The following is a 12,107-nucleotide window of genomic DNA, read 5'->3' on the forward strand; positions in this document are numbered from 1 at the left end:
TTTATTTTCCATTTGTCTCCAACCGCATTGATAAGATCATATAAAAGCTATAGAAGGGGAAACCTTGGTAAAGTATTTACTAACCGTGCTAAAAATTAACTAAGTGATGGAATATGCTGTTACACTCTTCTTAATTATAAAATTTATAATATTAATTACCAAATTATTGTTAGCTTATTATTGATACTCATTAATAATTATTAAATATTAATTTTATTATACATTTCATCGTAGATATGGATACTAGTTGGATTGATTTACCAAAAGGCAAATTTGCTTATTATGAGGGTTGCATGAAATTCTTAAAGATTGCTAAGGAGACTCTTATAGATGGAAAAACCAAATGCCCATGTAATAAGTGCAAGTTAAATAAATGGCATCTTTTAGAAGAAGTAGGAGGCCATATTTTATTTAATGGTTTTTATAAGAATTATAGAAAATGGATTTTCCATTGTGAGGGTGAAGGGAGTAATACCTTAAAGCCTCCTAGTGATTATGGGAAGGAAGTAGATCGAGATGATATGGATGAGCTACTAAGAGCGGCTTTCGGGGTTCACAGTCCACAATCCACTAATGAATTCCAAGCCCCATCATCAAATGAAATGAATTTTGACAAGGAAGGTTCATATGACATGCATGAAGAGTTTGATTTTCATTGTGAGGTAAATGATGAAATTCCTTCAACTAACACTAATGAAGAAATGGAAAAGTATAAAAGTCTTATGGAAGCTTCTAATGAGGGTCTATATGAGGGTTGTACTACTTTCTCAAAGTTATCATTTCACTTACATCTGTTTCACCTTAAGTGTATGTTTCATTGGTCTGCCGAGTCATTTAATAAATTGATTGAACTTCTAAATGATGCATTCACTCATATTAAAGAGTTTCCATCACCTTACTATGAAGGGATTAAGATAATCAAAGACTTGGGATTAGGATATGAAAAAATACATGCATGTCCAAATGATTGCATGTTATATTGGGGGGAATTTGACGCTGAAATTGAGTGTCATATTTGTCATACATCAAGGTGGATTACTATTAAAGGGAAGGAGGGTGACACAATTGAGAAAGGGAATGAATCAGTTAAGAAAGGTGAGCCAGCTAAAGTTATGCGATATTTTCCTCTCATATCTAGACTAAAGAGGCTTTACATGTCTTCTAAAACAGCAGAGGATATAAGATGGCATTTTAACCGTGAGGATGATAAGATCCTAAGGCACCCTGTAGATGGTGTTGCTTGGAAAAAATTTGATGAAAATTATAAGATATTTTCTGCCGACCCTCGTAGTGTTAGATTGGGATTAGCTAGTGATGGTTTTAATCCATATCGTCTAATGAATACTAATTACAATACATGGCCGGTGGTTTTAATTCCTTACAATCTTCCACCATGGATCTGCATGAAGTCATCATCTTTCATTTTGTCCTTGATTATTCCGGGTAAATATGGTCCTAGTATTGATATTGATGTATACTTGCAACCATTAATACATGATTTGAAATTGTTGTGGAAAGGTGTAAATGCTTTTGATGCTTACAGTGGAAAATCCTTTAACATGCGAGCAGCCTTACACTCCACAATAAATGACTTCCCAGCATATGCTATGTTGTCGAGATGGAGTACCAAAGGTTATAAAGCTTGCCCTTCTTGTGCTAATTCTACTTATTCATATAGATTTGGTGGTAAAATTATCTTTCCTGGACATCGAAAATGGTTGCCAATTGATCATCCTTATCGTTGCAAAGCTCAATTATTTGATGGGAAAGAAGAGTACGGCCTTGCTCCAATTCCTTTAAGTGGGACCGATGTTTTGAAGCAGCAATAAAAGGTTAAGTATGTTTATGGAACCTCGAAAAAAGCTTCTAACAAAAGGAAAAATAGAGGTACAACAGATATTGATGATGATTATCAAGTTGATGCTGATGATGTTATATGGCGGAAGCAAAGTGCATTTTTTGAATTGGAATATTGGGAACATAATCTTCTTAGACATAGTTTAGATGTAATGCACATTGAGAAGAATGTGTGTGACAATCTATTAGGAACTCTATTAGATATGGATAAAAGTAGAGATGATCCAAAAGCTAGAAAGGCTCTTGAGAAGAAAAACATAAAACCTCATCTTTGGCTTCAATCTCATCTTAATCGGGCTCAAAAATATATGCCTCCAGCTGCATACACCATGTCTAATGAAGAGAAGAAACAATTTCTAAGAGTGTTAAAAAAAAAAAGTTAAAGTTCTTGATGGATATGGGTCTAATTTACAAAGATGTGTCAATTTGAAGCAGCGAAAACTTATTAATTTGAAAAGCCATGACAACCATATCCTTATGCAAGATATACTTCCAGTTGCTTTAAGAGCATCAAATGCCACAAAAGTTATTGACTTGCTTGAGGAGTTGTCGTACTTTTTCAAGAAGATATGTTCACCCGCTATTGACATTGAAGAACTAGATTCCATTCAAAAAAAGCTTGTGTTAACTCTTTGTAGAATGGAGATAGAGTTTCTACCGACATTTTTCACCATCATGGTTCATTTTCTCATTCATCTAGTGGATGAGGTAAAACTCGGCGGACCAGTTCATTATAGATGGATGTATCCCATTGAAAGGTTAATATCTATCTATATATCAAAATATTCACTCTTATATAAGAGTACTTAACACATATTAATTTTTTTTTTTAAATACATTAACATATATAATTTTTGTTTTTAAGGTATTTAGCCTTTTTGAAATCTCATGTAAGCAATAAAGCACAACCTGAAGGATCTATAGCAGAAGGGTACCTTTTATGGGAGAAAATTACATTTTGCTCAAGATATTTAGAAAGTGTTGAGATGATATTTAGCAAACCGAAAAGGAATGAGGATGGTGTTCCAAACATTTATACTTATTTATACAATTCTGGCGGTCGTGTACTTGGAAAGAAAGATAATGTTCGTCTTGATGACAAAAGTTTAATGCAAGCGCATCGCTATGTTTCGCTTCATTCAGATGAGATGAAACTAGTGCTTGAGTAAGTAGTACTATAAGCAATTTTAGAGTATAATCACTTTTAACGAGGTAGTAACACAATTGTCCACTTTGAAAAGTGAGTTCATAGAACAAAAACGGCAACAAGAGAATCAAGTCGGAAGAAGGAAATCGAATGAGAGTATTGAAAGCCAGTGGATAATCATTGAGTTTGCTGATTGGTTGCAAAACCAGGTTATATGCTTTAAAACGGTGAAAACTGTCTTATTTATTTTTATAACTAATCTATGTGTAACTTTTTTTTTTAATTATAGGTCAATAATCTAGATGACAGCACAACAGAAGGAAAAATGAGAAAGTCCTTAGCCGGTGGTTTGAGTAACCGGGTAAAAAGGATGAAAAGTGTGGTGATCAGTGGTTACAAATTTGATACTATGGATCGTGAGAGATTCCGAAAGACACAAAATTCTGGAATCATGGTAGAAGCCGAAGGCCAAGAGTATTATGGAAAGCTCAAAGAAATATTGGAATTTGACTATTATGGTTCTTTCAAGGCTATAATGTTTCGATGTGAATGGGTTGATGTACATAGAGGTGTCAAAACATACCCAAATGGTGGTGTTTGTGTCAATTTTTCAAAGTTGATGCACAGTGGTCGAAATTTACATGACGATCCATTTATTTTCTCATTCCAAGCCAAGCAAGTTTTTTACATTGAAGATGAGATTAAAAAGGGATGGCTTCATGTTATTAAGACTAAGCCTAAGGACTTGTTTGATATACCAAATGATGAAGAGTTTTTAGAATAAAATTGTATTTGATTCTTTAGTTTACATGATACACTTGATCATATGAGTTTGATATTTGCTTTTGGATTTATGTTCTAGCCATACTCACTTGATTTTCCTTTGATCTGCTATCGACAACCTTTTTTTATATATTACTGACAATCTTCATTTACTAACTATTATAATGTGGTCATGTAGGTGATGACTTATCGAGTGAAAAGAGAAAGGGCTACATCTACTGCCCCTCGTGCATATATGAGTGGAGATGCAACACAGGATTCACAGCCAACCAAAAAACAAGCTAATGAGAGAACAATGTCCCAAGTCCCAAAGACGACTTTTAAATGGGGACCGTTTTCTCAACCAGCTGCCACTACAGTAAAGGTTTTACCACCATCTTTGAATACATCAACAAGTGCACAAACGCCTGTGAAAGATAACAAAATTGGAGCTATATGGAAAAACCCACCAACTAGAACATCAAGTTCACAAAAAGCACCAGCATCAACTAATAACTCACATAAGGCACCTTCACATAAGGTACCAGCATCATCAACCTTATCAGGTTATGGTAAAGAAAACCCACCCACAATTTCATCCATGAGCTTACGTAACATCCCACCTTCTATTACATCAAAGTCACTAAAATATCTTTCTACATCCTCTTTCAATTCTGATTATCCCTCCTCCTCAAACTTAGTCAATTCAAATGAGAAAAGCAGAAAAGAAGATGCTCATATTGAAACAGAGAAAAAGAATTGTGAGGAAAAAAAAAAGGCTCAAAACCAGTGAAGTCTGTACGATCAAAGTTACATCCAGATTGGCGTGACTGTAGATGATTTTGATGACAAAGAATAGGTTTTGACAGTGGGTATGTTCACTTTTTGATTTTTTTTTTTTACATTTTCTTAATTCTTTTTTCTTTTTTTTGGTTGATAGTTTTGACGTGTTAATAAATATATTATTGACCTCAATTTGCAGCTTTATTCAATTTTTAAGTCCCTTGCTTTTGTGCAGATGCTAATGGTAACATTGTATACTTGAGTGGTTCTATTTAGCCTATTGATGTTTGGAGTAATAACGGTGTCAGATTCTATGTTGAATTTAATGAGTTGTACCAACCCATTCGAAAAGGTGGACATATTTTAATCCAATTCCTTGGTCACATTGCGAAGATAGAGACGTATTGTCCACTTGGAGAAGAGGATTGGCATGCTATTGATGAGCGTTTTAAAAAAAAAAAGATAATTAATGAGATGAGAGTATGTATCACCTTTTTTCTATTACTTGTCATAAAAAACTACTTTTTCATTCATGAATTTATTTATTTTTACCAGCGTATAAATACTCTTACTGAAGTTACTTGTTTTTATGTATAAGGATCGCTTTGTGATTCCCATAGGTGAACTATATAACAAAGCAGCCCTCAAGCGTGTTAATAAAAGTTGGAGGCAATATAAGTTTAATCTTAAGAAGGATTACTACAAACCAACAGAGAAAACTTTAGAAGAGATGTGTAGCGCTACACCACCGCATGGAATTAGTAGTCAAAATTGGATAAAGCTAGTTAAGTATTGGGATTCAGAGAAAAGGAAAGTAAGTACATTTCTTCTTGTTGAGATATCAGACATCTTGCTTTCTAATTAGAGTTAATTTTGGTCTTAATGCAAATTACATAATTTTATTTATGACTTTGAATATGAGTGTAGTCACTATCAGCATGTGGTAAAGCAGCACGGGCCTCCCTAAATCAATTACATAGATGCGGTTCTAACAGTTTTGCGAACAAACAAGCTGACCACGTAAGAACCATTCTTATAAATGACCATCATACGTTACAAACATATATTTTTATTGATTATGCAATTTATCTTGTTCATATTTTCATTTATACTTCTTACATTAATAATATATAGGAAGATGAGCATGGAGAAAAGATGAGCTTATTAGCTCTCTGGATAAAAGCTCATACAGGCAAGGATGGAAGTTTCTTCCAGGCACAGTGACCGAAGATTTTATGGTAAAAGATCTAAATGTGTTTTAAAGCTTGTCATTTTATGTGGAAATGATGTTCTTTTACTATATTATTATTTGACGTTTTTTATAGGATGATGCGAAAGCGAAAGTTGAACAGTTGAGGTTGATAAACCCTTCTAAGTCCCAACAGGAACTTGAAGATGAAGCCTTTGAGCTAACCATGCATGGTGGAGAGATTCCTGATCGTCCTACAAGTTACGAACTTGGGGTTCGAAAGAGCGACATTTACGGGTTGCATGCTTTGCAAAGGAAGGACGGGTCTAAAAAAAATTAAACAAAGGACTGTGGTATTGGATAGTAATGTGAAAGAAGAAATGTCCTCTTTGCACAAAAAAAATGAAGTACTTGAGAAGGAAAATGAAAAGCTAAAAGACCAAGTACAAGAGAATAATAAAATAATGCGAATAACAATAAATTAAAGCCTAAGTTATAGGTTCACCAATAATAATATTCCAGGGTAAAACATAACAATCAATTAATCAGATCATAAAGGGCTTTCTCAACGTATCACAATCACAAAATTAATCTAGCGGTATTAAATCGCATCTCTCGAATCTTGACTTAACCATTTATAAATTAACTTGCCTATAGAAACTAAGCCTAAACATCAATTCTCATCTATCGAATCTCGAATGAATATTGCGTAACTCATACAATTAAACCAGCACTAATCTAATTGCATAGCATTAAATCAATCAATAGGAAATTAATCCAAGCATTAACAATCAACAATAATAAGTTACCCCTTCATATTATTTACGGATCCCCACGAACCCTAGAAATAAACTACTCACACATATAGAAATCTAAACTAAGTAAAGCAATAAAACATGACATGATTAATCAAAGCAATTAAATTACTGGAAATAAAAGGGGAAGATATCGTTACCAAAATAAACAGAAATAATGAATTGCATAAACCAAAAGTGTTGAGAGAATAAAACAACTAATGAAAGCTTAAAACTTAAATCTGGAATTTTAACTAATGAATGACGCGATTATCTCGTTTAACAAAAACGTATTTATACTAAGCTAGAAAATCCTAAGATAAAACAAAGATTTAACGTCTCTAAGCTCTTCAAAAACACGCCCCCGGTCGGGCGCGCCTTCTGGTAATGCTTTTCTCTCACTCGCCCAACAGGGCGCGCCTCCGGGTGCAAGAGTCTTGCTTTTTCTTCCTCGCCCGGCCAGGCACGCCTCAGGACCAGGGCACTCCCAGGTCGGGCGAGCTTCCGGGCATTATAGACTTCTTTTATTGAACTAATTCTTGGCCCAATCCAAACTTTTCCTCCCTGGGTCTTTATAGCTTGGTCCAATGCCTCGGTCTCTTCTTATTTTCCAAGCCCCTAATCATCGATTTGATTACTCTAATGCAGTCTTGGGCTACGGAATACGGTCATATTAATGCGAACCAAATCCAATGCTCATAATGGCTCAAATAAGTTTGGGAAATGCTCCAAATCTGCAATTTCCTATAAAACAATACCAAAGCTACGAAAACACTAGAAAACGCATATTAGTAATAAAAATAGCTCCATAGAGCCAAAAAATACTCCTAAATATAACCAAAGGACGGGGATAAATCACTATATAAAATGGACATATCAGAAGGGAAAAAAAATTATTGTGGACCAGAGGTTTATACGTACATACGCAATTGATGTTTATATTTAACATAGTGACCTTAATTATAACATAGTGACCATTCTTATTATTTGTGTGACCTGAAGTACACACGAGTTAGCCGACGAGTTATATTGAAAATAGTGACCCTAAATTTAACATGGTGACCCTTTTTATTCATATTGACTAGTGTTTCGGGGTTTTCTGATGTCCTGCGGGAGAGTTACAATTCCGAGACTGGAACCGGACGCCTGTACCTGCAAAACAAACGGATGCTCCGGATGATTGGAGATCCGCCTCCTACGGTCAAGTTAGTACTTGATTAAGGAGTAATTAATGCGGAAATTAAAGTGATTGGGTCTCTCTAGGTGAGAGAGTTTAATGTGTGTAATCTGCGTAATCTCCCTTAATGAGGATTAAGGGAGGTATTTATAACCTCGGGAAACGTGCCAATTTAGGTTTAGGTTAACCTTGGGCTGATTGGGCTTCCCTCGGAAGTTGGGCCTGGGTGGCCGACTTCTCCATTAGCATTGGAGTATGCCACATGTCATGACATAATAGGTCCAAGGCGGACGAATAAGCGTGTGCCACGTGGCAAGCCCTGAGAGGTCCAACTGGGGAACACTTGGCAGGACCTGATTGGCCCACGTGGCGCATTCCGATTGGTGGGAGCAAAATCCCCTAATCATTTGCCCCTCACAGGTGGCACGTGACTGGTCACGTGTTACCTGTGACAGGTATCGCCCTGTGACAGGCGACGGCCTGCTACAGGTGTCACTCGGCGAGAGGCCGAGAGATTCTCCCGCCAAAATTTTGAATTCTGGAAGTGACCCTTCGCCTTCTCACTTCGCCTATATAAAGGAGTGTTGACTTCGGTCATTTTCACACTTGAAAACTTTGTGAGAGAACATTCGGACCCCTGAACTTGCTCTGACATTTTGGACCCTTTCTGCCTACCGCCTGCTCTGACAAGCCGACTGCAAAGGATTTTCAGAACTTCATCAATCGTCACTCGTTCAGGTAACCGTCGGTTCTCTTACTCTTAATTTTCTCTTTACTTTATTCTTTTTTGAAATGGCACCACGGAAGCACACGACATGACCTAGGTTAGTGATCAGCCGGTCACCAGGGACGGCTGAATCTAGGACTAGGAGTGTCGCCTGCCCTTTTCTGGACCCATCTTTGCCCTTTATACAAATTCCGACTGTATCTGTGTCTATGCAGAGCATGATGGCCAGAACAAAAAAGACTGTCAGGATCTCAAACTCAGACGGCTCCTCCCACAGGGTGCCGATTAGTGAAACATCTGACCAGGCGCCAGATGTGGAAGTGAAACAAAGCGGCTTGAAAGCCGGCAGTTCTGAGGGAGGAGTCAAAGTGACCTCTTCCCATTTTACAGTTGACAATTCTACATTCTCTCCTGCTCCTTTTAAAGGAGAGGAGGCGGGCCCCTCCGGGAGAGGGGAGGAGTCGTCCTCTTTGGACTCGTCAGAGGACGATTCCGAGTCTAGCTCTTCTGGCCATGCTTCTCTGGACACAGAAGAGAAAAACAGTCGCCTACAAGAGGCGAGGCTTTCTCACGCAGTTGAGAAGGGGGACGATTGGGCAGAGCCATCCGCCTCTCACCGAGAGCAAACTACCCCCTACTACTGCACGGTACCTCGGGGCCGGATCACAGCCATGCAAGAGAAAGTGGAGAGCTTTATCGCAAACCACACAATGGGCCCCGGCTTTTTAGTGTTCGTGCCGGATCCAGAAGACACAGTCGTCTGGCCGGCTGGTACCAGTTATGATGGCGCCTGCTTTGGCTGCTACGACGCGGCCATCAAGGCTGGGCTGCGCTTCCCACTACATCCGGCTTTTCAGCGGATCTTGGATGGGTATGAGTTGGGGTTATGGCAGTTAGCCCCGAACTCCTGGGTCAACGTACTCGGCTATGTGGTCGGGTGCGAACTGCACGGGGTGGAGCCGAACTTCGAGGCTTTCGCCCACATGAACTACCTCAGCCGGACCCCTAAGGCAAGCGGTACCGGCTGGTATCAATTGACGAGCCACAGGGGCTACCTCATGACGAGAGGTAAAGCAAACAAATGGAAGGACTGGCGGAGCACCTTCCTTATCATTGAGAGTTCAGACACAGAGCTGAACAAGCGCTTCAACAGGTGGAACAGGAATCCGCCCCTTCTTGCAGGCGGCCGCAGCATGCCGCCTGTTCCCCCCAAGGCTAAGAAAGAGATCCTAGATAAAGGACTCTTCAAAGTAGAGTCGAAGGTGAACTCTACTTCAGGGGTACGAGAGCAAGTACCCCTGCACTGCGTCCCGAGCTTCAAATGGCTCTACGACAAGTACTTTTTGGCCGCCTGTGGCCTCAGCAGTCGGTGCTCAAGAGGTAGCCGGCCTGTCGAATACTCTGTTGTTCCATGCATTTCTTGTTATGACTTTTATTAACTTTGCTATTTGTTTTTGCAGCGGACGCCATGAGCAAAATTACCGCCTCCAAGACTGCGGCGGCCATGTTGCGGGCCTCCATCATGCAACAGTCTTCAACCGACTCCCCCAACAAGGGGGCACCCTTGGTGGGCTTTGAACCTTTCACCCTCTTTTTGGAGTTGTGTTTATGCATATACTGACTCTTTTCTTCTTTTTTAGACGGGCGCTCCAAGAGCTTCTTCTTCCCAATAGCCGGACCCCAAGGCCCGGAGGACGACTGTTGCGAGCTCTCCTGGTTCTTCCAGGAAACATGCGGCGGCTGAGAAACAGCCGGCCACTTCTTCTAAAACTCCAGCTGGGCCACCTAGAAGTATGAAATTATCCTTGTAAATTTTAGACTTGCTCCCTTCTTTACTAGGTCTAATCCGTTTGTTTATGCTTGATGCAGTCGGCCCTCAGGAGCCTGACTTGGTCGAGGTGGCCAAGTCTATGATCAAGGCCGTTCCTCCAGCTGAAAGGGAGGCGGTCAGGGGTGTCGGCACCCTTGACCTAGACGGGATTGCAGGGGTCCTTACTGAGGTATACTTAGCATATTTTTGAGTATTTGAATTCCAGGACGCCTGTTTTCTTTTTTGTTTGGAAACTGACGTATGTTCCCCTTTTTACTTAGGCCCTGCTCCGAGTGAACGGCCTTCGCAAGCCGCTTGACCGGAAGAACAAAGAGGTAAAGGCTGCAAAAGCTATGGCCGCCTCTGACTGTGATAAGGCAATGTTTCAAATTGCTCAAAATGAAGTTCTGACCATTGATATTCTTTATTATCAGGCGCAGGCTACCGCCGCTATCCGGGCTCAGTTAGAGGCGGCCCAGAAGAGGAATAGCGAGCTGGAGGCGACCATCAACAACCTCAAGGCCGAGCTGAGACCTCTTCGCCAAAAGATGTCCTCATACGAAACCTTGGAGAAATCCTTGGCGAGCGTAAAGGAACGCCTGGTGACCCAGGAGAAGAGTCTTACTCAGGAGCTCTCGGAAAAGGCCGAGCAAGAAAAGAAAGAGCTGGTCCGGGAGATGATGGAAGACTCTGCTCAAATCCAGCGCATGACTTGGGGCCGCCTCTTCCCCAATGCCGACTTTGCCTCATGGGAAAAAACGTACCGCCGGTGTTCTGATAGATATAATCAAGAGATCCTGGCGGCTGCTGAGGAAGAGGCGTTGGAGGAGGAGGAGCAGCCGGTAGTGGCGCTTGTGCCGCTTGGGGGTAATGCATCAAGGAAGGATGCAGCTGAAGCCGAGTCCAGCAAGAAGAGTGCTGACCAGGCGGCAGCTGCTAATATTGAAGATCTGCCCCCTTCTTAAGCTTTATGTCTTCTTTCCACGGCCTGCGTGCCGTTTGTTTGTATTTACCCGGCCAGGGGGCCGGGGCTCTGAATACTTTGCCGGTCTTTAATGACCGGCTTCTTTTTAATGAATATTTTTGTTTTGCTTCAAATTTGTTTAAGTATTGAATATTCTGATATCCAATTGTACACTATACCGACTGTTTTACATGGCCGATAGTTGTAGACAGGTACGGATAGTTAGTCACGCCGCCTATGCCCCTGGACGACTGGTTGTCAGTTTCCAGGCTAGACGATCAGTCGGCCATTTATCCAATCGGTATTCGAACCATTTTAAAGACTGGATCCCCTTTAGGCAGGCGGTCCTGTCATTTGTAAAATTAACCAAGTAGGAAAGTTGTTTCCTACTTGTCATGCTTTTAGGCTAGAGACTTTAGGCCATCTAGGCCGACTGTTTCCCGCCATATTTAATCTAGTGTGAACAGGTGCTGTATTAACACCTTTTTAGTTTCATACTAAATTTTTAAGGAGTGACCAAGTAAACATGATTGTTACCTAGTCGCCAAGTAACTGAGTAGTAGAGGTATCAAGCGGTGGGTACCGGTTGTTCTCCTTTATTCGCCAATGTTTGTTAGCTTTTAACTCATAGGTTGTTAACCTAGCAGGAGTAGTGGTTGAGAGCCCCTGTTTGCTAATAACAGGCGGACGACTCATACCTTTTAGGCTCCATACTAAGTTTGAGAGAGTGACTATGAGTTAACTTTGGTGTTACTCAGTCGCCGTCACTCCTGCTTGAGTAGTAAAGGTACCAGGCGACGGAGGCCGGCTGAACCTTTTGATTCGCCAATGTTTGTTGGCTATTAACTCAAGAGGCACCCCCTACATTTATCCCAAGTAATACAGGCGGTCATCTGA

General features: G+C 40.3%; 2 protein-coding genes across 2 annotated transcripts; both read left to right on the plus strand.

Moving 5' to 3' along the window:
• The first annotated feature begins 236 nt into the window (after positions 1-236).
• Positions 237-1,829, plus strand: LOC110738517. Its single transcript, XM_021918927.1, has one exon. The coding sequence runs from the start codon at positions 237-239 to the stop codon at positions 1,827-1,829; it is 1,593 nt and encodes a 530-aa protein (XP_021774619.1).
• A 726-nt stretch (positions 1,830-2,555) lies between these two features.
• Positions 2,556-3,044, plus strand: LOC110738299. Its single transcript, XM_021918663.1, has 2 exons — positions 2,556-2,615; positions 2,723-3,044. The coding sequence occupies exons 1-2, from the start codon at positions 2,599-2,601 to the stop codon at positions 3,024-3,026; spliced, it is 321 nt and encodes a 106-aa protein (XP_021774355.1). The 5' UTR covers positions 2,556-2,598; the 3' UTR covers positions 3,027-3,044.
• Positions 3,045-12,107: the final 9,063 nt, after the last annotated feature.

This window comes from Chenopodium quinoa, unplaced genomic scaffold, assembly GCF_001683475.1.
Source record: "Chenopodium quinoa cultivar QQ74 unplaced genomic scaffold, ASM168347v1, whole genome shotgun sequence".
Taxonomy (NCBI): domain Eukaryota; kingdom Viridiplantae; phylum Streptophyta; class Magnoliopsida; order Caryophyllales; family Amaranthaceae; genus Chenopodium; species Chenopodium quinoa.

Bases quoted from the DNA above. Each gene is read 5' to 3' on its own strand.
- LOC110738517 (XM_021918927.1), top strand. From the start codon at position 237: ATGGATACTAGTTGGATTGATTTACCAAAAGGCAAATTTGCTTATTAT.